The sequence below is a fragment of the Coregonus lavaretus genome (genome assembly GCF_964263955.1).
Source record: "Coregonus lavaretus genome assembly, chromosome: 38".
Taxonomy (NCBI): domain Eukaryota; kingdom Metazoa; phylum Chordata; class Actinopteri; order Salmoniformes; family Salmonidae; genus Coregonus; species Coregonus lavaretus.
The window spans coordinates 6,785,611-6,812,258 of NC_140025.1; the positions used below are offsets into that span (position 1 = coordinate 6,785,611).

Here is a 26,648-nt window from a genome sequence, read left to right on the forward strand (position 1 = left end):
TGTGGTTTCTAGGAGCTAAGCTAGCTAACTGCTGCTACATATATCAGTCAACCACAGCAAACTAGGTTTCCTCTTGACATCCAACTTTTAGCTACAAACCACAGGATTTTAAATAGAAGGGAATGGCGAGATGGTTGTTGTGTGGAGGATCTGCTTTGGCTTGCTTTCTTGTTGGCTAGCCAGTTAGTTAAGTTAGTCTTGATAGCTAACATTAGCATGCTAGCTTACTGCTTCTAAACAGTCAGCAAGCCAACTCTTACAAACTACAAAATCTGAAGAAGAAGTGACTGGTGAGATAGTTGTTGTATAGGCTTTGTCCTGTTTGCTAACACTAGCTGCTTGTGCGCCCTCCTGAGCCTGTCTCCCTTAGACTCCTTCTCCCCACCAAAGAATTTGGCGGGGGAAAGGAAAAAGTTGCTGGACCAATCACTGACAGGCCTGTCCGGCCAAGGAGGAGGATGTCATTCTCCAAGCAAATTTCAAGCATTTTTTGACATGGGGTTTAACTGAGTGGGTTTTCTCTGATTTATTATTTGGCCACAACTACAAGTAAAGGACGAGTCAACAACATTATTTGGGTATGAGAAAACAGAATATAAGCTTTAAAAAAATTGATTTTCACTGGATAGTTCATTCTCCTTGCTTATTTGAACTGTTCTTGCCATAATATGGACTATTTGGTAAAATATAATCTTCTTTATAACACCCCTACCTTGTCACAACACAACTGATTGGCTAAAACACAAAGCACTAATTCACTTTTAAGAAGGCACACATGTTAGTTGTAATGCATTCCAGGTGACTACCTCATGAAGCTGGTTGAGAGTGCCAAGAGTGTGCAAAGCTGTTATCAAGGCAAAGGGTGGCTACTGTGGCCACGTGTAGCTCAGTTGGTAGAGCATGGCGTTTGCAACGCCAGGGTTGTGGGTTCGTTTCCCACGGGGGGCCAGTACGAAAAATCTATGCAATCACTAACTGTAAGTCGCTCTGGATAAGAGCGTCTGCTAAATGACTAAAATGTAATTTTTAAAAATGCAAACAGAGCAGCTGCCTAGCATTGTGTTAAGACCATTGCTATTATGCTATTTTCTATAAAATCATCATAGTGTCACTTTTTACTTTTCATACATTTCTGTCACATGTTTTGAAATATTGTATTGTCAATATACTATCTTTGTGTATAAAATTAGCAATTACTTAATGCAGTGAACTTGGCAGCAAATAGTGTATGAAATAAAGAAAGACAACTATATACAACATCTAACTATGTTACCATTTATTATATTTCTCATTTATAGGTCTTTTCTCATTTTCTACATGTATGATTTTTATTTATCTGGTTTGTTTTATTACATTTTTTCCTCATGCTTAATAGCGAGAACTCATGCATTAAGGCCCTTATTCTAGAGACTACAGTGGACTGGGCACATCAATCAAACGGTGCATGAACCATTACAGGACGGCAAAAGACCCGGTCAAAGTTCACAGTCAACGCTCAAAACTTGGTCAGAGAAAGCAGACATACGTAGAGAAGACCCCTCATAATAACCAAAGGTTGGGACGGAGTGATCAAAGGTTATTCACAATGGTTAACCAGCCATTCACTACTGATGCAGTTAAAGTTTTTTTTAAACAACACAAGTTGTGCTTGGTCCCCTTTCAAAAACTGCAATTGCCTTGATTCTTGTGGATTCTTACAACTATTCAAAATAAACAAATAAGAAAACATGCCAAGTGCAGATGAGAGGTGTGACAATACAGATGGGGGAAAATTACAAAATGGGCTTGTTCACGAGTGAAGTTCGATTCCAATGAGTATACTTGGATAAAGTACTGTACATTAACATTTCCGAGCCTGTTAGAAATATATTTTGGGTATATTTTCTTTTTTTGGTAACATGTTAATTGTTAAAAACGACACAGAACAGGTCAAAATGATCTACAGTTTCATACTTTTAAATTGCTACATTAACACAGGGATCAAATTCAATTCATTTAAAATAAATAGTCCAAAGAGATGACATTGAGCAGTATAAAACACAGTAATCAAAATTAAGTGACCAGATACTTTGTACAAACAAACATTACAAAGAAACAAAAAGCAAATAAAAATCATCTTTGGTGAGGTAAGAAGGCTTATGATGACAGACAAGGAAAATTAGCTCAAGTTACCTCAACACTCATGGCTAAATATGAGCTAAAATAATTTCAGTTGTTTTTTGTCAAGCTCTCAACAAATGGTACATGATGATAGCAAAATGTTGTGTGTGTTCAAATAAAAAGCAGTACATGAAGTCCACTGCATCTGACTGGCAACCACAAGAGTGTGAGCCATCCTGCAATTGCATAGCAAATAACCGCGCTCCAAGAATATCTTTCCATAGAAATGTACGTTTCAAAGGCCATATGTACTTTAGTATAATTTATGTAATTGACTGTAAAGGGAAAAAGGAATCAAATCTTTGTCAGAAGTTAAGTAGGCCTACTTCAGATAGACTTAGATAAAACATGTCATTACCAGTATAGAAAGCATTCTCAATCAAATTTTCAGAATCAAAAAACACACGTATCTATCACTATTCAAAAACAAACAAACATATCGTCCTCAGACAGTGCAATGCTTTACATCTCACAGCAAAAACAAAGAAAAGACTGCACATGAAAAGTGCAAGAGAGGACATCAGCCTTCAAGACAAGAGGAACGGCCACAACACTAATACTTAGGAAGAAGACAGAAAAATAGCTATTGTTATGACCACTACTGGGAGGTAAGCTTGAAAGCTTTCTATATATTTGGCATAATCATACAGTGAGTGTAGACAAGGTTTGTCTGTAGATAGCCAACTGATTTCAGTTGATTTTTGCATGTATTGATTTATAAAATGTATCAACAAAATCCATTAAAAAAATCCCAGGTTTCCAGTTTTACAGCTGTCATATTTCACGTGTTAGGTTACTAATGTAAGTGAAATAAACATCATGAAACTAATGAAACATCAATAACAATCATAATTATTTTGACACAAACAATAATGAAAACAAGCCTTTACAGTGAGTCATTGAGAAAAACAATAAGACAAAATTCAACCAAATTCAATGTCTTATGGTCAAAAGTGGAGTGATCAGGAGAGGGAACAAGGGTTGGGTGAGTGTCATCCACACACAGAACAAATGACGTCTAAACAGTTGGTAGGAGTAGTATCTTCATCTGAGCCTCCTCTTCCTCCCATGATAACAACCCATACACATTTTTGAATAACATAGTCATTCTATTTCTATGAAAACAATCCACTCAGGACTGGAGTGAGAACTGGTCCTGTTCGATAGGTTTCTTGACCCAGGCTCCCAGTCCTGCCTTGTGGAATTCCTTGGTCAGAGTCTGCTTGGCAGCATGGTACTCCAACGCTGCCTGTTTGGCGTCATGGTACAAGCTGGGTTTGGCACCTTTGATTCTCAGAGTCTGTGAAAGCTAAAGTCAGGAAGAGAGAGGTTTTAATTGGACAAGAATAAAACACGGTAAGAAATTATTCAACAATCAAGTGAAAAAACACAATGTCAAAACATTTACGTTGGTAAATTGAGTTCTTGGAACATACCCAGACACACACAGCAAAAGCCACCTGAGAGTATATAAGGTGTTGTGCGGGTTAAGTAGCCTACCTTGCAGTATAGGCGCACCCAGCGGCTGTAGAGGGCGTGCTTGCAGAGCCTCGAGGGCCGTCCCAAGTCGTCCTTGCCTGTCATGGCGTTGATGACCTCTAATCCCTGGTCTCCCACAGCCCAGTTCACACTGAAGTTAGGAGCTTTACCCGGCTGCCGTGCTTCTGCGTTGCTTATTCCTGTAGAGAAGAGAAAGTGACTTAAAAAGATTCCTTTGTGAGATATATTTTTTCAGGACAATCCAGGGGCTGTGTCTGACATAAACTAAGTAGGAGTAGGATGTAGGATGAGTAGGACGAACCGCTCAGAAGTGGCCGGTTGAGATTGAACGTCTGAGGCAGGTCCTCAATGTCAGCGATCCTCTGGTACATGGCTCTGGAGAGGTGGTCTGCGTGGTACAGACTGCCCAGGATAATGCTGGAGAAGTAGATGGGCTCCGTGAAGTAACACATCAGAGAGCCCTGGATCCCTACTACGTTCCACCTGAGAGAAGGGCGTAGTGAGAAGTGCTGATCATAGGGATGCACTGCTTTTGAGTCACACAACCTTTTGAGTCTTACCACCACAAAACACAGACATTTCTGAGTGTAAGGTATGGATAAGACCCAAGTCTAAGTTAAAAACTATTTTGAGTTTTCGGATTTTACCCTGAACATTTCGATCAGTCTGAACGCAGAGGTTGAATTGGAAAATGTCTTCTTGTACCCTGTTTTTCTCCACCTAATAATGCAACCTGAGTTGAAGAAAATAATATGTAATAGCCTCTCAGTTGGACATTTCCTATTTTTTGAAAATTAAGCTCCACTTTTAGTGATGAAGGGTGTTTATTGCCTGGAGTCAGATGCTATTCAAATGATTCTGATTAGTGCATTCCTCAGGCTAGCTAACCTCTCTCTCTCTCAAGTCCCAATCACTTGTGTAACACTCTGCCAACAGAGCAGTGCTACAGGTATGATTATGCTAGAGCCGTGATTAGGCCTTTGATTAATCTCCACGGAAATGGCATCCCTGCTGGGTGTGCCCTAGGAACTGCAACAGCTCCTCAAACTGCAGGTGTGTAATCATGAACAATATTGTTGATTTATTCCCTTTAGATCTCAGTAAAGTTTGTTAGATTGTTTCTTCAAGGCTTGTTCTCTGGGTTTTTGCTGTCCATGTGATTTACTCAAGCAAAAGCCTTTGCGGCTATCTCTGACTTGTGAAAAGTCGGACAAAGTTCACAATAATGGCATAAATAGTAGATTTACATTGTTGGTGTTTTTATGAAAGTCATATTTAAATCTTCATTCCATTAAAATGACTGGACACCTTCTGAATGGTTACAGTTTGACTGGTTGTTAAAACATACAACCTAGTAAAAAGGAGTGGTGTCAAAGATGGATACAGACCTGGCGATCTTGTCACTGCAGGACATGGTGAGCAGCCTCTCTCCCTGCAGTACCCCGTCCCAGGTCTGGATGGTGTTACTGACTTTTACAGGGATGGTCCCCTCTCCAGACTCTATCTTGGTCCTCAGCTGACCACGGGCTTTCCTGTTAGGATGCTTGTCTCCCTGATCTGTGGATGAAATGGAAAGGAAATAAGCCTTTAAAATGACGAAGAAGAAGCATTTTAAAATGAAGAAGAAGAAGCATAAGAAGAAGAGCCACCCAGGGCAAAGTCTCACCCTCAAAGGCAGCCTCATGGGGTGAGAAGATACGTGCGTCTCCGCAGGGCGACGTGCTGATGTACAGGTGGAACTGCACATTTTCCTTCAGACGAAAGCCCTGCTTGTTCTCACACCTCGTGAATATCGACTTCTGCTGCTCCTCTCTGTTGTTGCTATGGCAGACGGACACACGGAAAGACGGAGAGACAGGCGGACGCTGGGTAAGACAAGGGTAACGTTGGCATTTGTTTCTTCCGGTAAAATGAAATTGTTTATGAGTGTTACTAACCCAGTCTCCGTGTTTACAGTGACTTACCCGAGGAAGTGTTCCAGCTGTGCGTACATGTACCTAAGGAGGGAACGACGAGCAATGATCTCAGCATGGCAGTCGTTCAAAGCCAGGCCGCGGTCGCTCATGTACTCGCCGTTTATACACTTGGTCCCCGTGGAAACACAGATCACTTGTGCCTCCTTGACATCGGTGCCTGGGCGGGACGTGTGGATTGTGAGACGAAAATAGTTTTAAATGGTATATAAACTACATCTACTGAATACAGTATATCATTTGTTTCTCTTGTTTCATGATGCAGTGATAAAATCAACTAGGAAATGTAAAGTGATACCTAATATACAATGTAAATTAGGCAAACATATTTTTTTCGTGATTAGTTTCTAATGAAACCCCCAGTTGTGATCCATGCAGCACCAGTGGGGCTCTCTCCATTTGACAGAGAGTCAGAGATTAACAATCAACTTAAAGTCAAATTTCCTTCTAACAGTACCTGTTGTCATGACAATGCCTGCTAGGACCTTCCGGCGTGCGTGCGGCGATGTGAAGTTATCCGTCAACTCACTGAACTTGTCAACTACCAGACCGGACACAGCATCAGCTAGAACCTGAGATAACCACCAAGCAGAGCATGAGATACCGGGATTTCGGCATCATAACATAACAAACTGAGGCCTTAAACCAGAGACTAAACCCAGACAGAATAGAAGGCAAGACACAGAGAAGGGGAGGGAGGAGAGGGGTAAGTTCCTGGAGAAGATTAAACATTATGAGGACCACCTTTCTGACTTATCATATAGCTCTGATAAAACATCTATGATCAATTGAAAATCTAACCAAAACCTCCACATGAATGTGTACATTAGAAATCATCGAGGCAATGACAATCCAGGGTACCCCTATGAGACACTGCTTTCTCAAACTGAAGCTCAGGTAACAGAACAGAAGACAGGCTAGTGCAGTATAATAGATTAGAGGTGCCTACTTCTTCAGGGATCAGACATACTAACTGCAAATAAAAGGGTTTAGATAGGGATGAGTGACAGACAAGACACCAGGGAGCTTAAACGCTGCAACGCAAATCATCCATCCGCTTCATTGACTGATCTGTTCTAAAGCAGGCCAACGGAGCAGGCAGCTTGTCTAATCAATAGGTATGTTTGAATAGCATTCAGGAGCTGATGTTAATTAAGATTACAGTTTAAATTACCTTGCCTCGTCAGTCGTTATCTCAGGCAGGAGGGATTAGGGGTACGGGATTAAGTGATGTGTAAATAGATTTGAGTGTACACAAAGCAACGTGGAACGTTCAAGGCTGTAATGCACCACTGTCTCTCAAAGCTTCGTCTCCTTTTCAATTAAGCCCTGTCAGAGGCTTATAATGAGCTGGTTAGACCATCAAGTCAATTAAACTGAGAATAGTTAATAGGAAGTGAACGTTGAATACTGCCTGCAATGGAGGATGAACCAAACTGACATATCTGACCATTGCTCTCTTATTTATTGGGGTTAAACCACCCAGATAGAGTTAAGAAGAGTCTCTGCATACTACTACAATTTTTCTATTGCTCCACAAGATTTTCGATGGGGAGAGGGGGGTGGGGGGGTGTGGGGGGGTTGTCCTGCATTATAAGTTTACTATGTGCTATTCTGTGCCTTACATTCAAAGTAAAGCTTTTCAAATAACCATATGAAACTAGCATGTCATCCAACAGTCTCTTAGTGAACGTGGTGTGGGCAGTAGTTGTTCTTACCTGTGGCAGGTGCAGTTGCAGGCCCTCTCTGGGTATAGGCTGTCTGGACGGTGTCTGGTCCAGTTGCATGTTAAAGAGGGCAGAGAGAGCAGCCTGCGCCGCCCGGGCCTTGGCCAGCTTCTTATTGCGGCCTGAGCCTTGGAACGTCTGTGTGTCAACCACCACGGACATGGCAAAGTTCTTGGCGTGGCTCTCTCCACTCTCTGACACAAAGTCGTACTTTAGCCCGGGCCGTAGTTCGTTGAGGATCATGACAGGGTTCTTGGCAATAGCGGGGGAGACGAAGGCTGGGACGAACGGGGTGGGTGGGAGGCCTAACGAGGACTGACTCAGGGCGGTAGTACCTGAGTTCGCCAGCAGGGGGTACTCTACTAGTCCCAGGGAGCTGAAGGAGCCATTGGTACCATTTGAGCCCAGGTAGAAGGACTCTTCCGGAGGGGCCGGGGTCTCAAACCCATTAAACAACATGTCCGGGAAGTCAGCCTGGTCGGAGGTAAAGTCTGTGTTGACCGTTAGCGTCCGGCCCATTGCCATGTGCGCCTCGGAGGCGTTGGGGAACTGAACGAACGACCGCAGAGCCTTCTCAGCCGAGTTGAGCTTAGCCTTCTTCTTGGTGGGGCCGGAGCCCTCGAACAGCTGCCCATTGACCTCGACGGTCATGACGAACACGGGCGCGTGGACCGGACCGGTCTGAGACAGCAGCTTGTACTGCAGCCCAGGCTTGATCTCATTCAGCTGCATCAGGGCATTTTTGGGCAGAATGGGCCCGGGCATTTTCTTACGCTTCTTGGGCCTGTACTTGTTGTTGTGATGCCCGTTATTACCCTCTTCTAAGGGACGCTTCCTGCCCCCTCCACACCCTGCACTGCCCCCATTAAGGAGGTGAGCTGCCCCCTCACCCCCCAACCCCTCCTTGGAGGAGGAGACCACGTTGTCCAGGTTGCGGTTTTCCTTAACATCGGTGCTGCTCGAACCTGCGGTGCCCAGAAAGAGTAACTTACAACGCCTTCGTTGCAGGATCTTGTAAATGTAAAATTTATAGATTCCTTTATCTCTCTTTGTAACTGGACAAGTGATGTGTGTTCCTTTGTATGTTAGATTCATAAGTAGTCATTATAGAAAACATTGTATGTTAAATACATAGTAATATTAGTATCAACATTAACCTTCAATACAATCAAAAAAAAACTTGATGAAGGACTGATTTCTGAGGAAAATCTTTATATTTTATTTATTTATATATTTTTCAGAATAAGCACTACCAAAGACATAGGCAGTGTAAATACAAAAGTAACCCCACCAAAATGTCTAAACATTTCAGTGTTGTCATCTGGCTCCTGATTATCTATTCATCTGTGTTATTGAAGAACTGGCACTCAAAACTTCTAGAAACGTCCTGTGAAGGACTGCATGACCAATTTAACTGTAAGGGTTGTATTTATCATGGTATCAATAAATTAGGTGTAGCTGTGGTTGGAGGAACACATATCGCCACGTCCTGATTACAAAGCTGATGGAACTTGGTGTAAATTTTCATTTATAACATCCTCCAGCAAAAGCTCGATAGGTTACTCCTTTCGGCGCTCAGGGATCAAATACATCCTTGTATAAAATGCAGGAGGAGAGAAGAAGGTAGTGAAAAGGGGCTTGGAGAGAAGAGGGACAAAATAAGGATATCGCCACCTCCCAAAATGGAGGTGCTAGAGACAAACAAACAAGTGTTTTCTGGGATTTTCATGCACCACTGCAGTCAAAAATGTATTCAAATAATAATTTTCTTTTCATTATAATTTAGCTCTGGACCAAGCTGTATATCATCATTTTCTAAAACAAAGTGTACAGAGTATATATCAGATTTTTTTTGTGACTAGGCTGGTAGTTGTGGTAAAGTAAATAACAGGCATGCAAGAGAAAATATAAACAGTGTAAAAAACACAATGCTGCTAGCGCCCAGCTCAACAGGAGGGGAGTAGTGATTACAACCCTGTTGGGAAAGAGAGATTATTTAACAACAGAGCATTGTGATTGACCACGCCACGACAACACTGTCCGCCGCCAACCATGCTCAGTTCTGACCCTGACCCTGACACACACACACACACACACACACACACACACACACACACACACACACACACACACACACACACACACACACACACACACACACACACACACACACACACACACACACACCAGAAAGCCCTTGAGTAACCTTGGTAATGTATACCCATCGGCCTGCCAACAACCCTCAACTGTGTGCTGTGCAGCGAGGATGTCCCTGACCGACACAGTAATCCAAGTGAGCTCCCATGTGGGTTGGGCTTGGTGTAACAGGGAAGCAGGAGGATTAGGGCTGTCCTAACATACAACATGTCCTAACATCATAACTGTCAAGTGTGTAATGGGATCTATGTGATGGTCCTGGGGCAAAGCACTGCGCTGAATGAATTCAACATCTGCTCCATAGATACATACAGCCCCTCTCTCTCTCTGCACCTTACAACATGAGACAGCCCCATTGGGCTTGGAATTTACATTTACATTTACATTTTAGTCATTTAGCAGACGCTCTTATCCAGAGCGACATACAGTTAGTGAATACATTTTTTTTTTTATACTGGCCCCCCATGGGAATCGAACCCACAACCCTGGCGTTGCAAACGCCATGCTCTATCAACTGAGCTACATCCCTGCCGGCCATTCCCTCCCCTACCCTGGACGACGCTGGGCCAATTGTGCACCGCCCATGAGTCTCCCGGTCGCGGCCGGCTGCGACAGAGCCTGGATTCGAACCAGGATCTCTAGTGGAACAGTTAGCACTGCGATGCAGTTGTTGTTGACAAACCCTGTATTTTGACTATAGAAAGAGCTTCCTTTCCTCAATAACCCTCCCAGGCTTGTTACAGGCAGTTTAAGGCTGAACTATAACTGCTCTCAGAACCTAGAGGAGGTACTCTGTGGGGATTTAGAAGCTTTTCGAGAAGTGCAGGGGGTCAAGCTTAGAATCCGTCTCTTAAAACGGTCTGAAATAACGCAGGACATATCCCCTCATCTCCCCCTGAACGGGAGATTAAACTCTGATCCTACCCTCCTGAGCCAGGAAACACAGTCTGATGACACTTTCTCAAGGTCAATCCTACACAAACAAATCAGGGAGAGGAGATTTAATACATTATAGGCCTACAATTCTCCTCACTGGATTCCTTCCAATAATGTTGTGTTATTGATAGCAGTATTCAACTTGAAAACATATAACCGAGTAAATCGTTTTGCACTACTAGGGATATGATATTATTAGTGTGTGTAAGCACTTCACAAGCATAACAACATGACAGCAAGTATAGGGACCAGTGTGGTGAAATGGAGGGGACTCACTCATGCTCTCTTCTTCATCTCCCTCCATGGTGAAGAACCTCGGCTGGTTACGGGGCTGCTTCACACCGGCTCGACCTGTAGGACAGACAGACAGAGACACGCATACACACCCACATACATCCATCAAAAAGGCATCATGAGATATCTTGCTATAAATATAATTTAGTCCACTGTAAATACTACTGCTTGCTTTTGGAAAAGATATCATGTCACACAGCAAAAAAAAAAAAAACTTAAGATGCTACTAGAGGAAATTGACTCTCCCTTTACGGTTAATCTTAGAGTATATATTATACATATATATTCAGCATCTGGACTAATCCTGTCAATGCCGACAGACCATAAAGGTCTGGGCAGTCTTTTGTGACTTTAATATCTGTCCCATTATCCCTCGGTTTCAACTAGCTCAGCGTTTCCCAAACTGAAATAAAATAAATTAAATTGTGCATGGTTCATAGAACCAGGGTTACGTCAATAACCTCCGGTAGCCGCTAGATGCAGTTGTAATAAACAGAGCGGTTTCTGTTTTTTTCCTACAAATGTGGCTCTATCGTTTAAGTTAGAAAATATGACCGCATCACTGAAAGATAAGACTCTCAGGAACACGTATGTGTCTTCTGTTTCCCTCTACAAGCCGTACAGGACTCCGAATGGACATGACTAGACACTAAATCAGACTGGGGGAAAAAGAAAGATGCATTCTTTTCTACACAGAAGATCATACAAAATCATTGCCTGATGATCTTCTGAACTTTCCAATACATTTCTGATGCATTTCAGTCATTTGAAACTATACAGTGCCTTCGGAAAGTATTCAGACCCCTTGACTTTTTCCACATTTTGTTACGTTACAGCCTTATTCTAAAATGGATTAAATAAAAAAAATCCTCAACAATCTACACACAATACCCCATAATGACAAAGCGAATGTATTAAAAATAAAAAACAGAAATGCCTTATTTACATAAGTATTCAGACCCTTTGCTATAAGACTTGAATTTGAGCTCAGGTGCATCATGTTTCCTTTGATCATCCTTGAGATGTTTCTACAACTTGATTGAAGTCCACCTGTGGTAAATTCAATTGATTGGACATGATTTGGAAAGGCAGACACCTGTATATATAAGGTCCCACAGTTGACAGTGCATGTCAGAGCAAACACCAACCCATGAGGTCGAAGGAATTGTCCATAGAGCTCCAAGACAGGATTGTGTCGAGGCACAGATCTGGGGAAAGTAACCAAAACATTTCTGCAGCATTGAAGGTCCCCAAGAACACAGTGGCCTCCATCATTCTTAAATGAAGGAAGTTTGGAACCTCCAAGACTCTTCCTTGAGCTGACCGCCCGGCCAAACTGAGCAATCAGGGCAGAAGGGCTTTGGTCAGGGAAGTAACCAAGAACCTGATGGTCACGCTGGCAGAGCTCTAGAGTTCCTCTGTGGAGATGGGAGAACCTTCCAGAAGGACAACCATCTCTGCAGCACTCCACCAATCAGGCCTTTATGGTAGAGTGGCCAGATGGAAGATATTCCTCAGTAAAAGGCACATGACAGCCCGCTTGGAGTTTGCCAAAATGCACCTAAAGACTCTCAGACCATGAGAAACAAGATTCTCTGGTCTGATGAAATCAAGATTGAACTCTTTGGCCTGAATGCCAAGCGTCATGTCTGGAGGAAACCTGGCACCATCCCTACAGTGAAGCATGGTGTTGGCAGCATCATGCTGTTGGGATGTGTTCAGCGGCAGGGACTAGGAGACTAGTCAGGATCGAGGCAAAGATGAACGGAGCAAAGTACAGAGAGATCCTTGATGAAAACCTGCTTCAGAGTACTCAGGACCTCAGACTGGGGCGAAGGTTCACCTTCCAACAGGACAACGAGCCTAAGCACACAGTCAAGACAACGCAGAAGTGGCTTTGGGACAAGTCTCTGAATGTCCTTGAGTGTCCCAGCCAGAGCCCGATCGAACATCTCCGGAGAGACCTGAAAATAGCTGTGCAGCAACGCTCCCCATCCAACCTGACAGAGCTTGAGAGGATCTGCAGAGAAAAATGGGAGAAATTCCCCAAATACAGGTGTGCCAAGCTTGTAGCGCCATACCCAAGAAGACTCAAGGCTGTAATTGCTGCCAAAGGTGCTTCAACAAAGTACTGAGTAAAGGGTCTGAATATTTATGTAAATGTGTTATTTCAGTTATTGTAAAAACATTTTTTGCTGAAATTTCAAAAACCCATTTTGGCTTTGTCAATATGGGGTATTGCGTGTAGATTGATGAGGGGAAAAAACTATTTAATCAATTTTAGAATAAGGCTTTAACGTAACAAAATGTGGAAAAAGTCAAGGGGTCTGAATACTTTCCGAATGCACTGTACTTCCTTCAGATTTAAATACTGTCAAAAGTACCGTCAGACTGATTTGTAATAAACTATCATAGCCCTAATAAAGAAAGTGAACATTGGCCGTTGATTACATAACTTGGTGGGGTCGCGAAAACATTTTGATATGAAAATGGGGTCTCGGGCCAAAAACATTTGGGAACCCCTAAAGTAGATATTCTGGAAAATGCTGCAGTTCACACACTATACAGTACAGTAGCCTATGTGGTTCATTTGAGAAAGCACAGGAAGTCTCCAGATATATAATACCTAAATTATATTTCCCCAGACAGTCATGAAAAAACGTTCATGTTAAACATACAGTATCAATGCTATAGTATATAAGATTGAAACACACTGATGGAATAGAGTATCGGATGTCTGAAAATAGCTTACCGAGCGTAAAGTTAAGTGTAACCAGAACAAACAAATGTGCATGACAGTGATAGCAACTGTAGGAAGCAATGGGCCGAGCGATATACCCTTGCCATCGGGAGGAAACTACCGTTCATGGAGTTAATCTCAGATACTATATCAACCCACAAACAGACAGAGCGAAAAGTCAGGGAGAGAGGGAGGAGAAGAGGAGGAGAAAGGAGAGAGAGTAAATCAATATAATAATTGTAAAACAGAAAAATGGCCTTAAGTTAATCTAACTCTACTGTTCAATTTTATACAGGACATTTCTCCAGCCAATCCACCCTACAGTCACAGGGCATTAAGGAAGCTGTTGCATATATTAATTAGCCGCGGATATCATTGTGATGAGTGTGATAGAAGGAGTCAGGCGCAGGAGGGTAATCACCGAATGCAGAGTTTATTCCGTCGTACACAAATAGCGCTGGATAGCGACAAACGAAACAGGCACAGGGGAAAATCTACCCTGGCAATACAAGGTTACGGTAGCTCCAACAATAACAGGCACAGGGGAAATATCTACCCCGGCAATAACAAGGTACGAGTAGCTCCACCGAGCTACACTACTCTCACAATTAAACAATCACCCACAAGGACAAGGGGGGCAGAGGGAACACTTATACACGGACTAATGAGGGGATAAGAACCAGGTGTGTGTAATTGACAAGACAAGACAAATGGAATGATGATATATGGAGCGGCAGTGGCTAGTAAGCCGGTGACGACGAACGCCGAAGCCTGCCTGAACAAGGAGGGGAGGCAGCCTCGGCGGAAGTCGTGACAATCATATAATGAAATAGTGATTGAATCTACAGTTTATACATCAGTCAATACAAGCTGTATTGTATCGGGCATGCTGTCGTTTTTCCCAATCCTCATCTCCACAATCTATCTTGACCAAAGCCAAGACGTGGGAAAATAGTAGCCTGTTCTCTCTTTTCCTCCCTATAGGATGAAATAGGGTGTTAGGTTTGTATTCTGTCCCCCCGTGGTCTGTGGTGTGTCGATAACAACATAGCACTTCTGTATGGGGAAGAGTAGTCAACAGAATGAGATGCAGTAACTTCATAGGAACACTGAGGGGGTTACAGAAATTCTCTGTGTTGTCCACACAGTTGTTCTTCAGAAGAGAGGGGAGAAACCCTTGAAGGACAATTGCAAATAGGCCCAAAAAGAAGCTGAGATTTCTAGGGCACATTTTCAGTGTTTCAGAGAGTGGATATATCCAACTAGGACCACAGCAGCACCTATTGCTCAAACATACCATTTCAAAACACTATTGGAGTAATCTAGACACACTAAATGACTGAGGGTTTCAAATCGAAACAATAAATATTTTGATAGAAATACTTCATATAGACTGGGACAGTATAATTGGTGTCCTCTCTCTCAAAAGCAACCAAATGCAAAGTTCTCCTGCAGATGAGAGAAAATGGAGGCAATGGAATGGAGATGATCTGTGATTGTCGCAGCAGCATTTCTTTGGTGCCGTTGCTTTGAAGCGGATGCATTTGATAAGCATTCCCACAGAAAAGCAGCCTGCTGAATCTATCCAATCAGGCCAGCCACTACAGACAGACTGATTGAGGAATACAGACTCCATTTCCCTTCAGTAATGACACTTTCAAGAAGGAGAGTGTGCAGACACAATTACATATAGAACCCATAAAAATGTCAAACTGAAAAGTTTGCGCTTTTTTACAACTTTTCTCATTCAATGACAATGAGAAAATACAATAATATTTGGGAGCAAACGACACGTTTGTTGATGTAGTCAACATGAAAGCAGAGTAGATAATAGAAACTATTCATTTAGTCAGCGCTTCTGCAACTGCCACCTTATTAAGTCTAAGCTATTAAATGACATCGCTCACATTTCTTCCTACACCCCTTTGGCCTCCCCCTTCCTGTCTGCCTGTCAGAGAGCCATCACCTCCCCTAGCATCCCCCCGTCTTAAGCTGTAGCTCTCACCGTGAGACAGCGGCGCTCGCCTTCCAGGACGATAAGAGACGCGACGCTGCTGTTATTCACGTTAGGTTAATCAGCAAACTGCCACTCTACATGTCATCCACCAGGCAGGAAATTAATGAATTAATGAATGACCAGATAATTATCATCACTGCTTTCTGGGCTGAAACGAATGTTGACGGGGATGGTTTTTACTGTGACACTCTTAGCTAGGGATTAGGGACCTTGCTTTCCTGGCTGTGGGGGCCGGTGACTGTCAGTCTTTAGCAGGGGACCTTCGCAGTGAACGGTCACTTCCTGGAGAGTGGCCTTGTGGGTAATTGCTGGTGTTTCCATGACAGGGGTCAGAGGTCAAGGGAGAGGAAGCGTCATATTTGCATCACTGAAGATTCATATGGTCTGGGTTAAGTTACAGTCTTACTCATTACTTTGTCTAAATGTCATCTTTGTTTGGTTCGCTCTCACTTTCAAGTGGACAAATGCTGAATGAAGTACCAGGTCTATGATGGTTCATATTGCCTTGGACCTGCATGAACATATCAGTTTAGCTGAGTGATGAAGCATATGTCAGCGCCAAAATGAGCTCTCACTGAACCAAGGTGTCTGTAGCTAGTGATAGCCAACCTTGCTATAATGGCATCATCCATCCAGATCCCTTACAGCCACCCAGCTGCACCACATCCTATTCCACTAACATGGTGCTGGAGGCAACTGCGTGGCTGTTGGCTCAAAATGTGTCAGAGTCATAATGGCCAGGCGCAGGGAGCCAGATGGGTATTAATGAAAGGGCAGCGGCCATAGCCGCCATAGCCTCCAAAATAGGTTTCATTAGGAATATAGTTGCTCTTTGTCAGCAGTCAGCAACATGGACAGCGCTAGCGCTGCACAGCTCTCAGCACAGCAGGCCACTGAAATGGCCACAACCATAGCAATAAGCATATGGTGTGGTAATGCGCCCATTGCTATATTTCCCCTAGGCCACATACATGGCTGTAGACTGCTAGGCGCCATAGCTGAGCTAATATTCCCTGTAGGGGACCAACAAAAACCAGAACCAGCATTATGGTCAATGCACATTCCAGGAAGGGAAATGAACAGGATATGAATGCTGCTCTTTGTGCTAGGACCTGGGGGACAGGGCTGAGAAGAGGGTCTTCACCTTCCTTTCTTTGACGCATATGGTATTGCACAGTGCTACATACAGAGTATTTTGTTAACCATATGCCTACTTTATTCATTTTTGGCAGTCAGCTTTCCCAGGGGTTTTCTAAGAGCCTGGTTTTAGACAGTCTTCGGAGGAGGACACACAAGAATTATACACACAACAGTGGATGGAGCACAACATAGTAAGAGTACGTAAATCACAAGTAGAACCAAGAAAGCCTTGTTGTTAAGCTGCTTTGGTTGTTCGAAGATCAGAGCTGGCTTTTGTGTTAACTAACCAGCCTCTCTCTCAGCCTGAACAGTGTAATCTCGTCTCTCTGTGTGACAAGAAGTGGCCTTGTACCCTGCCGCCACTCAACTCCTTCCTCCCAAACATTAGCACTGACAATGTTATCAGGCTGCCGAGCCCTGGCGCCTCGCTGGAAATGCTGGCTGCTTGCTTTGTGTGTGCTGGATAGACGGAGACTGAGGCTTAGGTTGTCACTCGCTCACCAAGATAATGGGCGACAGAAATTAGCTGGGGCAGAATGAGAAAATGTCAACAAATGTAGTTATCTATGAGTGAGTTTGTGTACACATGTTTGAAGAAAAGGGAAGTAGTGAGACAGACTTCAAGGTTTTGGAGTGGTATTCTGTTCACTGTCAAAGCTCACAGATATCAACATTGTATCGTATCCACAGCCTGTATAGCCTCTGTTAGCCATTCATGTTCAAAGGTTTCACATTAAAAACATGATTGAAGTTTTCTCGTAAGAACTTTAGCTAGCATATGTTTACAAGGATATGTAGCATCAACACATTTGAGCTTATTGTTATTCACAGTCACTATCCCCAAGTTATCAATGTTGGGAGTCTTAGGACTATGAATATCACACCACGATATTAGCAAATCAATGCGAGCAGACTACTTCATCCTAAGGACCAACACGTGAAAGTCATAAAGGATTGCTACAGCCATATTTACATTGCTGATCCACCATCAAATATGTGGTTCTACAGCACTGTATCTATAGCAGCATATGCTTTCTGTGTGGTGTAAAGATGCATTTAATAGGAAACCCACAAGAGTCTGGAGCTGTATGTCTGATACATAGATCTATCTGAAGCCTGTCATGCACGTCCTATGGAGAAACAGAAAGTATCTCACACAGCCTGGACCACAGAGACCAACACCTAGTTACACTGTCTGCCTGTGTTGTTCACCTTCAAATAATACACTCTTGTCTCAGACATACATAGACATTCATGCACCACTGCACACTGATACACAGGCAGAACATATCTTACAAATCTTGTTATGTACTCACAGTATACTGTACACACAAGCAGGCTTGCACATGAGCACACACACATGCTGTGAAATGGCAGGACCGTATTAAAGTTGATTAAAGTGGCATAGAACTAGGCAATATGAGCACCCTACATACCTTCTGTCATTGCTTTGCTGATGACACCTATGAAAATAAGAGAAAATAAGAATATTATTATTATATCTTATGTAAAAATTATATTCCATAAAATCTGAGGTTTGTCCCCTGATAAGATAGGATAAACCCATTCCATGCTTTCTGGTGATGAAAAATAACAATTCGAATTTTCAGGAGGGAAAATGTGGAAATATGAAATGTAATGTTATGATATACTAACATTACATTTACTGTGAAATTCACCACAATATGTATTTAGCCACCTGGTACCCTGCTCTCAATCAGCAGTGAATCATCATCAACCCTTGTCAAGAGCTGGTAATACCCTCAATAAACCACTGACTCAAATCCCATCAGAGAGGAAAACAATGGTGAACTCATGATGATGATGGGAGATGCTGTGAGGGAGACACCAGCCAGAGGTGTCAGAGCTAACCAGACAACCCATGAGGAGACATTGATGAATGGAAGTTGGAGAAAGTTCTGGTTCTAGAAGTGGAATAGTACTACAGCTGGAGGGGAATTCTGAAACCAACTGTCAGAGCCATCCCTCAGTGGTCTAATGCAGATGGATCGATCCACTGGGTTTGGGCGGACTGGGGAGAAATAAGGTGTCGGTGCCTTCCGGCACAAAAAGCTTCCTTGAACATTGCCGGTAGCAGCAGCGGCGGCGTATATTTCTCTCTCAAACCCTTCATTTTCTCGCCGTGAAATGTCATTTTTAGACACGCAGGATAGGACTCTCGACCAGGCCCCGTCAAGCCACAGGCGTGACTTATCGATGTGCCGTGGAGAGGTGATGAGATGGTGGACGGAGGAATGTGAGAGCTGAAAGGAACAGACAGAGGGAGTAGACTGTCTGTACCTCACTACTTTTTATTTGCTTTCCTATAACAGTTTGCAAGAGAGAATCCAAACATAAGATGTATCAAACTAGAAGACCAAACCAACCAAATCAACAGAGTACCTACTGTACATAGTACCTCATTGGTTATAGAATGAATCACAATCAACTACTAGATTGAGAGGGAACTCAGCAGTAGGCTAGTTCATAGCTTTTCCTTTTATTTTCTTCTGAAGCAATATTGTACCAGCTGAGGGAGCTAATTGAAGATTTAACAATGACATGTTATTAAAATCCCACAATTGTTGACCTTATAATGCAATCTGGAAAATCATATTGGAACATAATATTGCCTTGAAATCTCACCAAGCAAATTCAACCAAATCTTATTGATTGACCTTTTTCAGTTTGTCAGATACAAATGGTGTGGCTATTAGCCTGAAAGTTCCAAGGGAAAGAATCCTTGAATTGTTGCAGTAGTCGATGGAAATGTGACATTTAGGGCGAAATCACATGAAAATCTAAACCCTGAAATGGGCTGAAACTGAACTGCAATAAATCAAAAAGCATTACAGTATATATAAATCTGTCTGATATAAGAAAAAGGACCTTCTTAGTAAGGGTGAGTCCTGTCCATTTTATTGTAAATGGTAGCCCTGGGTAATATAGGTCAGTGCTCCCATTGCTGCACAGCTAATAAAATCTCCCCTGGTCTTCAAGGCCATTAAGTGGCTGCAGTCCCCTGTGAAATCTTTATGACGGCGCAGGGGGCGACAGGGACGCTGTATATATTCTACACGCTAATCAGTGTCACTTAACGGGCTAGGATCGGGGGTCAGCCCCCCTGTGGGTCTTCTCCGATGGGAGTGAAGTCTCCAGATCTATGCTGATGACAGCCTGGCATTCATACACACTATTCAGTCACCTCTCTCTCTAACTCACACACGCACAAACACACACACACACACACACACACACACACACACACACACACACATACTATTCTGTCACCTCAGAGTCCCCTCTACGGGGCTAGGCAGAGCAGAGGGGTCTGTCACTGTAATGTTAAAGGGTAAACTAGTTCTAATGCTTATCTCTCTCAGCCTCTGGTCTGCAGGTATGATGAAGACAAAGGCTGAACATACAATCATAATCACAAGTTGATATTATTTGATCTTTCTGGGAATACCAAGTCGGACTGGAAGCCAATATTCCTGTTAAATTCTTCTAGCCGCCGCAAGTCCTGAAACCTTGACGCAACCCACCCAAGCAGCCCTCTTCCTTCCTATCCAGCTGGATGACAGGCAGTCGGATCAAATCCATTTAACGCCATCACAGGTTGCCCTGTGGTCCCTGGCCTCCAGTGCTGAAAATTGCTACTGTGTAAACGCCCTGCATGTGACAGTCCAACTGTTTCACATGTAGTCAGTTACCTTCCTAGACTCAGGCAGGGGATTTTGCACTCTCTCCCACACCGTACATTCAGGAGGCACACTATTTCCAGCTGCTCAGCAGGCAGGTATACGACAGATGAGAGATTCCAGGTTCCTAGCTCTGCCTAGCTCTGCAGCTCTCTTCCCATCCCCAGCTATTCTCTCCGCACCACTACCCCCGTAGCTCACAACAGATGACTATCGTTGTCTTCAGCCGCTGCCGCTGCCGCCAAGGCCAGGCCAGGTGCTCCTCTATCTCTGGGTGAGAAGGGAGGGAATGGAGGAAGGGAAAGGGAAGATGTTGAATTTCACACTTCACGGCTCCTGGATTAACCAGGTCTGGAGGTAATGTTGACAGACAGGCCGACTAGCCAGGAGAGGGGTGAGGAGGGGGATGGGGAGGCAGAGGTGGCCCCTGTTTGAGGGGGTCATCTGGATGTAACATTATAGTCAGTGGTGTAGTGGAGGGTATATGCAGGTATACGCCATATACCCACTTATTTTTCAGTGGGCATTCCGTATACTCACTTCTTAATCCCCTCGATGCATATCAAAGTAGTGTAGTGGAGGTATACGCCATGTCAATTAATAAGGCTGACGCAACAGATCAGAATGTTTAGCTTAAAATGTTGATAAACTATTATTTATTCACATTTTCAGCGCAGCAATGTGCACACGGCAGTAGGCCTCGAATGTTACAAAATGCAATTTGCAGAAAAAACATGTTCTAAAATGTTCACCGCACATGCAAGTGGTTTCATGGACAGAGATGGAAATATCCATTAGATATGTAGAAAGAGGGGAGATCTAAAGATGCAACAACTATCATGGGATGCTAATATGACTAGGATAATGCCTGCTAGACAATGAAAGAAAGTTGAAAACCAATAGAACAGGAGAATGCAAATGAGGAAGTCTTTATAAAATAATTGCAATGGTGGGATTTTGGCTATAGGCTACTTTGACGCAAGGTAAGACGTCTTTATAAAATAATTGGAATTTAAACGTCCAGGTTTCAAACAATTAAAGAACAGGAAAAATAGCAACGCTAATGATAGGCCTAACAGTCTTCTGGTAGATTAAAATGCTTTCCCAAAAACCTTCTAAATGAAATGTTAACTACAAAGTAGCCTATGCCTACCTGGCAGAATGATTTCATGATTATTTGCATTAATCCAGTGGCCATTTGTTTTGTAAACTCGATCTCATGGCCAACAGTGTTTCCGCTAACCAAACAGTGCTAGGTCCCTGCACACTTCAATTAAAGCGTAACTACACAAAAAAAATCTAAATTTCATAGATTTTTCCTAGACCTCAATGGTGGTCTCCTGATGTGGTTTAAGCATTGTTGTGGACTTAGAACATCCGATTGTGTTGTTTTTCTGTTTAAAAAGTGTGAAACCTGTGTATTTCTGACTCAATTGACAGCCTCATTTATCTATTTCAATAGTAGACCTACTATTAGCCTACTGCACAGTACAGCTTGGGTTTGTCTGACTGTTAGAGACCAATATGGGATTTATCATTTTAGGTCATTTAGTGTGTCACTGTTTCTCATAGAATTTTTCACACAGGGTGCCTTTCCTCACCGGGTGTTGCAAAATTGGAGTATACCTACTTCTCCAGGTACCACTACACCACTGATTATAGTGGCGGTGGTACCAAAGCCAAAGCTACAACACAACCTAGGTTCATTTAATCATATACCTAGAACAACCTAGAACAGAACACAGCTATCTTAGGGTTCACTGGAGACCAGGAATATCTGGATACAGCAGAGCCACTATCAAGTATCACTATCAACTCCACCTATCAGAGAAGAGGATACTGTTATGTCTGACAGACAGACTGACAGAGATTCACGACGTACGGCTCAGGCAGACTAGACAGACACATCCCATAGCATCACAGAGTAGCCAGGTACGTCTCACAGAGCAACCAGGTACGTCTCACAGAGCAGCCAGGTGCGTCTCACAGAACAGCCAGGTACGTCTCACAGAGCAGCCAGATACGGCTCACAGAGCAGCCAGGTACGCCTCACAGAGCAGCCGTGTACGCCTCACAGCGCACATCCATCCTCTTACCTTGTCTGGAATTCACTTTTCTCCCCAGTAGATTAAACTCACACTTCACCTCACCTCGCAGCACACCAGTTAGCATAAAGGTACAGTGGAAATGATGGTACGTATAGCTTCCCAGTGTGCAGGGTGTAAACACTGGAAAACTCTTAGCAATACTTTTGAACTATTTACCTTGTTTTTACAATGGATTACAACTAAATTAATGTATTTTATACGTGGGACAGAATGAGACAAAAGTCATTACTGCGTTGCCTTTTGAGTGTTTCATGAAAACAGGGAATCTGCATTTAAATATTATGTGAGGGGTGGGCCGAGTAAGCTTCAGAGTTATTTAGCCACTGAAATATTAGCAGCCATTGACAATCATGTCTAAACCCAACAAAGCGAGAATATTACAAAAATGACTTCAGCAGGCAGCACATTACAGATAATGCTCTGAGAGACAACAATATATTCAGTCCCAAATATCCTTACTAAATGTTCCACTACAATAGATTTGATTTAGTCATTCAGTCACAGTCACATTAAAAGGTTCTGCTGAATTTCCCTTTGATTAATTCATATGATTAATATGCCAAGGTGGCAGCTCATTGTTTAGCTCTTGACAGACTATTATAGCAACAAAGCAATAATCCCTACAATAATCCTTCCTCCTAATGCATGAACAGATAGATTATTATGTAGCTCTGAGGATTCCTCTTGTTTCTTATAAAGTTAGACATTGTCTATAGAGCTCGCCAGCTTGTAGTCCTAAAAACCGGAAATGAGTTACCTCTGGTTCATTCAGCCATTTCTATGTGGAAAATTAATGGAGAAAGAATGGGGTTTTGGGATAAACGCCAAAAATAAGGTCTGTGGTAAACACAGGTTTAGGAGATCTTATACGTTTTGTTCTGTGAGATAATATCTGTCAGTTAACATGACCTTTATGAATTATGAAGCCTTTATGTGCTTTGTGCTTTTAAATTATATAAACGCTTAAAAATTCACAAAAAGTGACGTTAACTGATGAAGATTATCTCATAGAACAAAACATATAAGATCTCCTAAGCCTGTGTTTAACATAGACCTTATTTTCGGCATTTATCCAAAAACCCTCAAAAAAAACAACATTCATTTCCCCATAGGCTTTGACCAACGAGGCATTGGCGGAGAGACGCTATTGCTATTTCTCTCTATACCTTCCAGACTCTATATAGGGGGGGGGGGGGGGGGGGGACTGAAGAAACAAGTGCACAAGAGTCCATCCACTTCAGGAATATTATTTTATTTGTATTTTTATAAATCAACATATCAGATCATTTCTTCCTTAACCATCACATTCCTAATCTCCTTTCAGATTCCCCTTTCTCTAGTAGAACTTTGAATCTCAAAGACCGTGTATGATAGGGATACTTTACAGTATGCAAAGAGACAAAACTGCCTATCACCATGCTGTATCCACGCTCCAGAGATTAAAACCCAGGAGTGGAAGGAGGGTTTATACTTTCCGCATGGACACCTCTCTGAATTGAAACTCCTATCTGCTCACCTTGCAATAGACTACAGGTTACCCCATCGCTGCAGAAAGTTAATTTGAAAGTTAATATATCTGCCTATTGCCATTACCCAAAGCAACGGGCGTGGAACTGAGCCTGTATCCTGTCACAGAAAATGGCAGAATACGTCATGCATACTGTATATAGTGTGTGAAGTCTGAGTGACACTGACAGTACGGTTCAGAGTTAAATGTATGATAACTATAGCGCTGTTTAACGGGAAAAACCCTTGGAAGATTAAATGTGATATAAACACAGTTCTTGATCCTTCTAACACAAATACGACAACACAAATAGATGTTTCTGTTTCTGTGGAAAGTAAACTAGTACTATTCTACCTCAAAAACGTTTCAAATGCATTCGAGGCACTCAACCACAACACTGTACATTTCTATGCCTGAATTCTCCATCATATTGTTATCACAAACTCAATGACATATTTCCAATATCTGAAAACTGCCTGCATCATTCTCAGACGCAACATATGCAGTAATAACGCTCATAACTCCGTAAATACCAAATACACAAGCACACAAGCACAATCCTTGCATTAGTCAGTCAACCAATACATCAATGTTACATACAGTGACACAAAAATCACAGACCTACAGATACACACACAAGCCCACACAAGCACTCCCCTCCACACACACAAAGACTATCCCTCAGAGCTATCCTGGAGTGGAGTACCTTTGCGCTCGGAGCGTTTCTTGCGCCTCCTCTTGAACCTCCTCCGGATCAAGCAGTAATAGGCCCCCACGGTCCCCGTGGCCTGGGAGCCATCCAGAAACACAGCCATGCCTAACAGGGTTGTTCTGTTGCCCCTAGGCAGTCCTTTTGCCCCTTAGGCTGCCCTGTTGCCCCTAGGCTCTCTTTAGCCTGGAGAGTCTAGGAGGCACTGCACTTCCCCTCCCTCTCTCACTCTGCTAAGTACTGTACAGGCACTAGGCGCAGACCCTCCCTCCTTCCCTCACATTCAACTTTGGGAGGATGAGCAGGGGAGAGGGATACGTGGAGGAGGGGCAGTCAGGCTATGACAGAGGAGGAGGAGGAGGAGGAGGGTGATGTCTGGCATGTTGATCCAGCATGGTAAACAGTTGTCAAATGAATATAGAAAAATATGCCTCTCTCTCTCTCTCTCTCTCTCTCTATCTCTATCCACCTCTCTCTCTCTCTCTCTCTCTCTCTCTCTCTCTCTCTCTCTCTCTCTCTCTCTCTCTCTCTCTCTCTCTCTCTCTCTCTCTCTCTCTCTCTCTCTCTCTCTCTCTCTCTCTCTCTCTCTCTCTCTCTCTCTCTCTCTCTCTCTCTCTCTCTCTCTCTCTCTCTCTCTCTCTCTCTCTCTCTCTCTCTCTCTCTCTCTCTCTCTCTCTCTCTCTCGTTCACACCCTCAGATGTCATGAGCTTCGCCAGCCGGTACTTTTATATGAATGCTAAAAAACGAACAAACGTCACTCCAGCGGTAGCCAATCTCACCCTCTCCTTGGGACCCTCATGATCTGTGGAGACACATACACACACACACACATGCGTGCGTGCACGTGCACACACACACACACACACACACACACATCCAATGACGATCACCTTGGCCAACAAATGCCATCTAAGAAACAGAAACATACCGATTCACACTAATTTAAAGGATCTATATTGTCCCATTGCTGTGATGGTGTCACAGTTACCCCAGTGTCACATTCAGGTAAACTAATTTCCACAGGCACACTAGCTGGCTCTCAGAGTGTGTTTCCCTGTGTCAGCAGCCCAAGACTCCATTCCACCAGTCCCCCATCCAGACCTCTCTAATCCTGGGGGTAATTATTGTCCTGACATGCACCAGTGGCTCCCCGGCTGGGGGACTTAGCACTCCGGACTGTAGAAGCGCCACAGCACTTAGTGTCCATGTCTACTATCATTCAGGCATCAGCTAAATCTGGCCGGGGTTATTATGAAACTCCACACCTTCATAAAGAGAGGGAGATTAACTGTAATTGTATATTCATTATACATACGGTAAGAAAATACATACAGTAGGAAAAGTAGTGCATCGTGGGTCTCGTGAAAACACAAACCAGACGGTATAACTTACTAGTGGACCTCTGTCTCCCCCCAGTGAACAGTGAACGCAATCCAGATATTTTAAAACCAAAACCTGACAGATAGTATCACAGAGTTTCTAAACCCAGAGGCACAACATCGTGAGACTTCCGGGAACGCTTGCGAAACAGACCAAACAGACTAGGCCGGAGTTCGGGGTTTGAGAAGTCAATGAGAGAAGTGAAAAATTCTTCCTTAGTTGTTAATTTTCTCGAAATCTAAAGGCACAACATAGATTCGAGCCAATGTCTTAAGTAGTTGAACATGTTATTCTGCCAACCTCGTGAAAGTGACAAACTGACACATTTTCATTTTCGGCAAAAACAATTTGATATCGAAGGAGTGCCTTTGATTTGACAGCCTGCAGATGCGCAGTTCGGCGCGAGACGACCGTTAGACCCAATTACATGTTTCTACACATGAGCTTAGTTAGCCAACGTTGCCATGACATCGCCTATAAGTGTGATCTGGGATTTCAATTGGAGAAGCAGTTTTAGCCTATCTTCATACTGTACTGTCTTTGATAGTATGCTGTAGTAGAACAACGCCAGATGAGAAACCGGTTCTTAGGCCTATAC

The 26,648-nt window shown here is 43.1% G+C and overlaps 1 protein-coding gene across 1 annotated transcript; it reads right to left on the reverse strand.

Annotated features, from left to right (window-relative positions):
- Positions 1 to 1,252: 1,252 nt before the first annotated feature.
- Positions 1,253 to 24,913, reverse strand: LOC311112448 (double-stranded RNA-specific editase 1-like). The gene is made up of 11 exons (XM_084155582.1): positions 24,667 to 24,913; positions 18,081 to 18,107; positions 10,730 to 10,804; positions 7,352 to 8,325; positions 6,091 to 6,205; positions 5,625 to 5,793; positions 5,327 to 5,481; positions 5,049 to 5,217; positions 3,962 to 4,143; positions 3,661 to 3,839; positions 1,253 to 3,469 (listed from the first exon to the last, which is right to left on the reverse strand). Exons 1-11 carry the CDS (start codon positions 24,773 to 24,775, stop codon positions 3,293 to 3,295), a joined length of 2,331 nt encoding a protein of 776 aa, XP_084011708.1. The 5' UTR covers positions 24,776 to 24,913; the 3' UTR covers positions 1,253 to 3,292.
- Between the last annotated feature and the right edge of the window lie 1,735 nt (positions 24,914 to 26,648).

What these genes read in the sequence shown, in the direction of transcription:
- LOC311112448 (XM_084155582.1), bottom strand. Translation starts at nt 24,775, where the DNA reads ATGGCTGTGTTTCTGGATGGCTCCCAGGCCACGGGGACCGTGGGGGCC. An exon ending in CAGCAAAGCAATGACAGAAG is followed by an intron (nt 10,805 to 18,080) that starts GTATGTAGGGTG and finishes TCTGTCCTACAG; the next exon opens with GTCGAGCCGGTGTGAAGCAG. An exon ending in CAACCGGCCACTTCTGAGCG is followed by an intron (nt 3,840 to 3,961) that starts GTTCGTCCTACT and finishes TCTTCTCTACAG; the next exon opens with GAATAAGCAACGCAGAAGCA.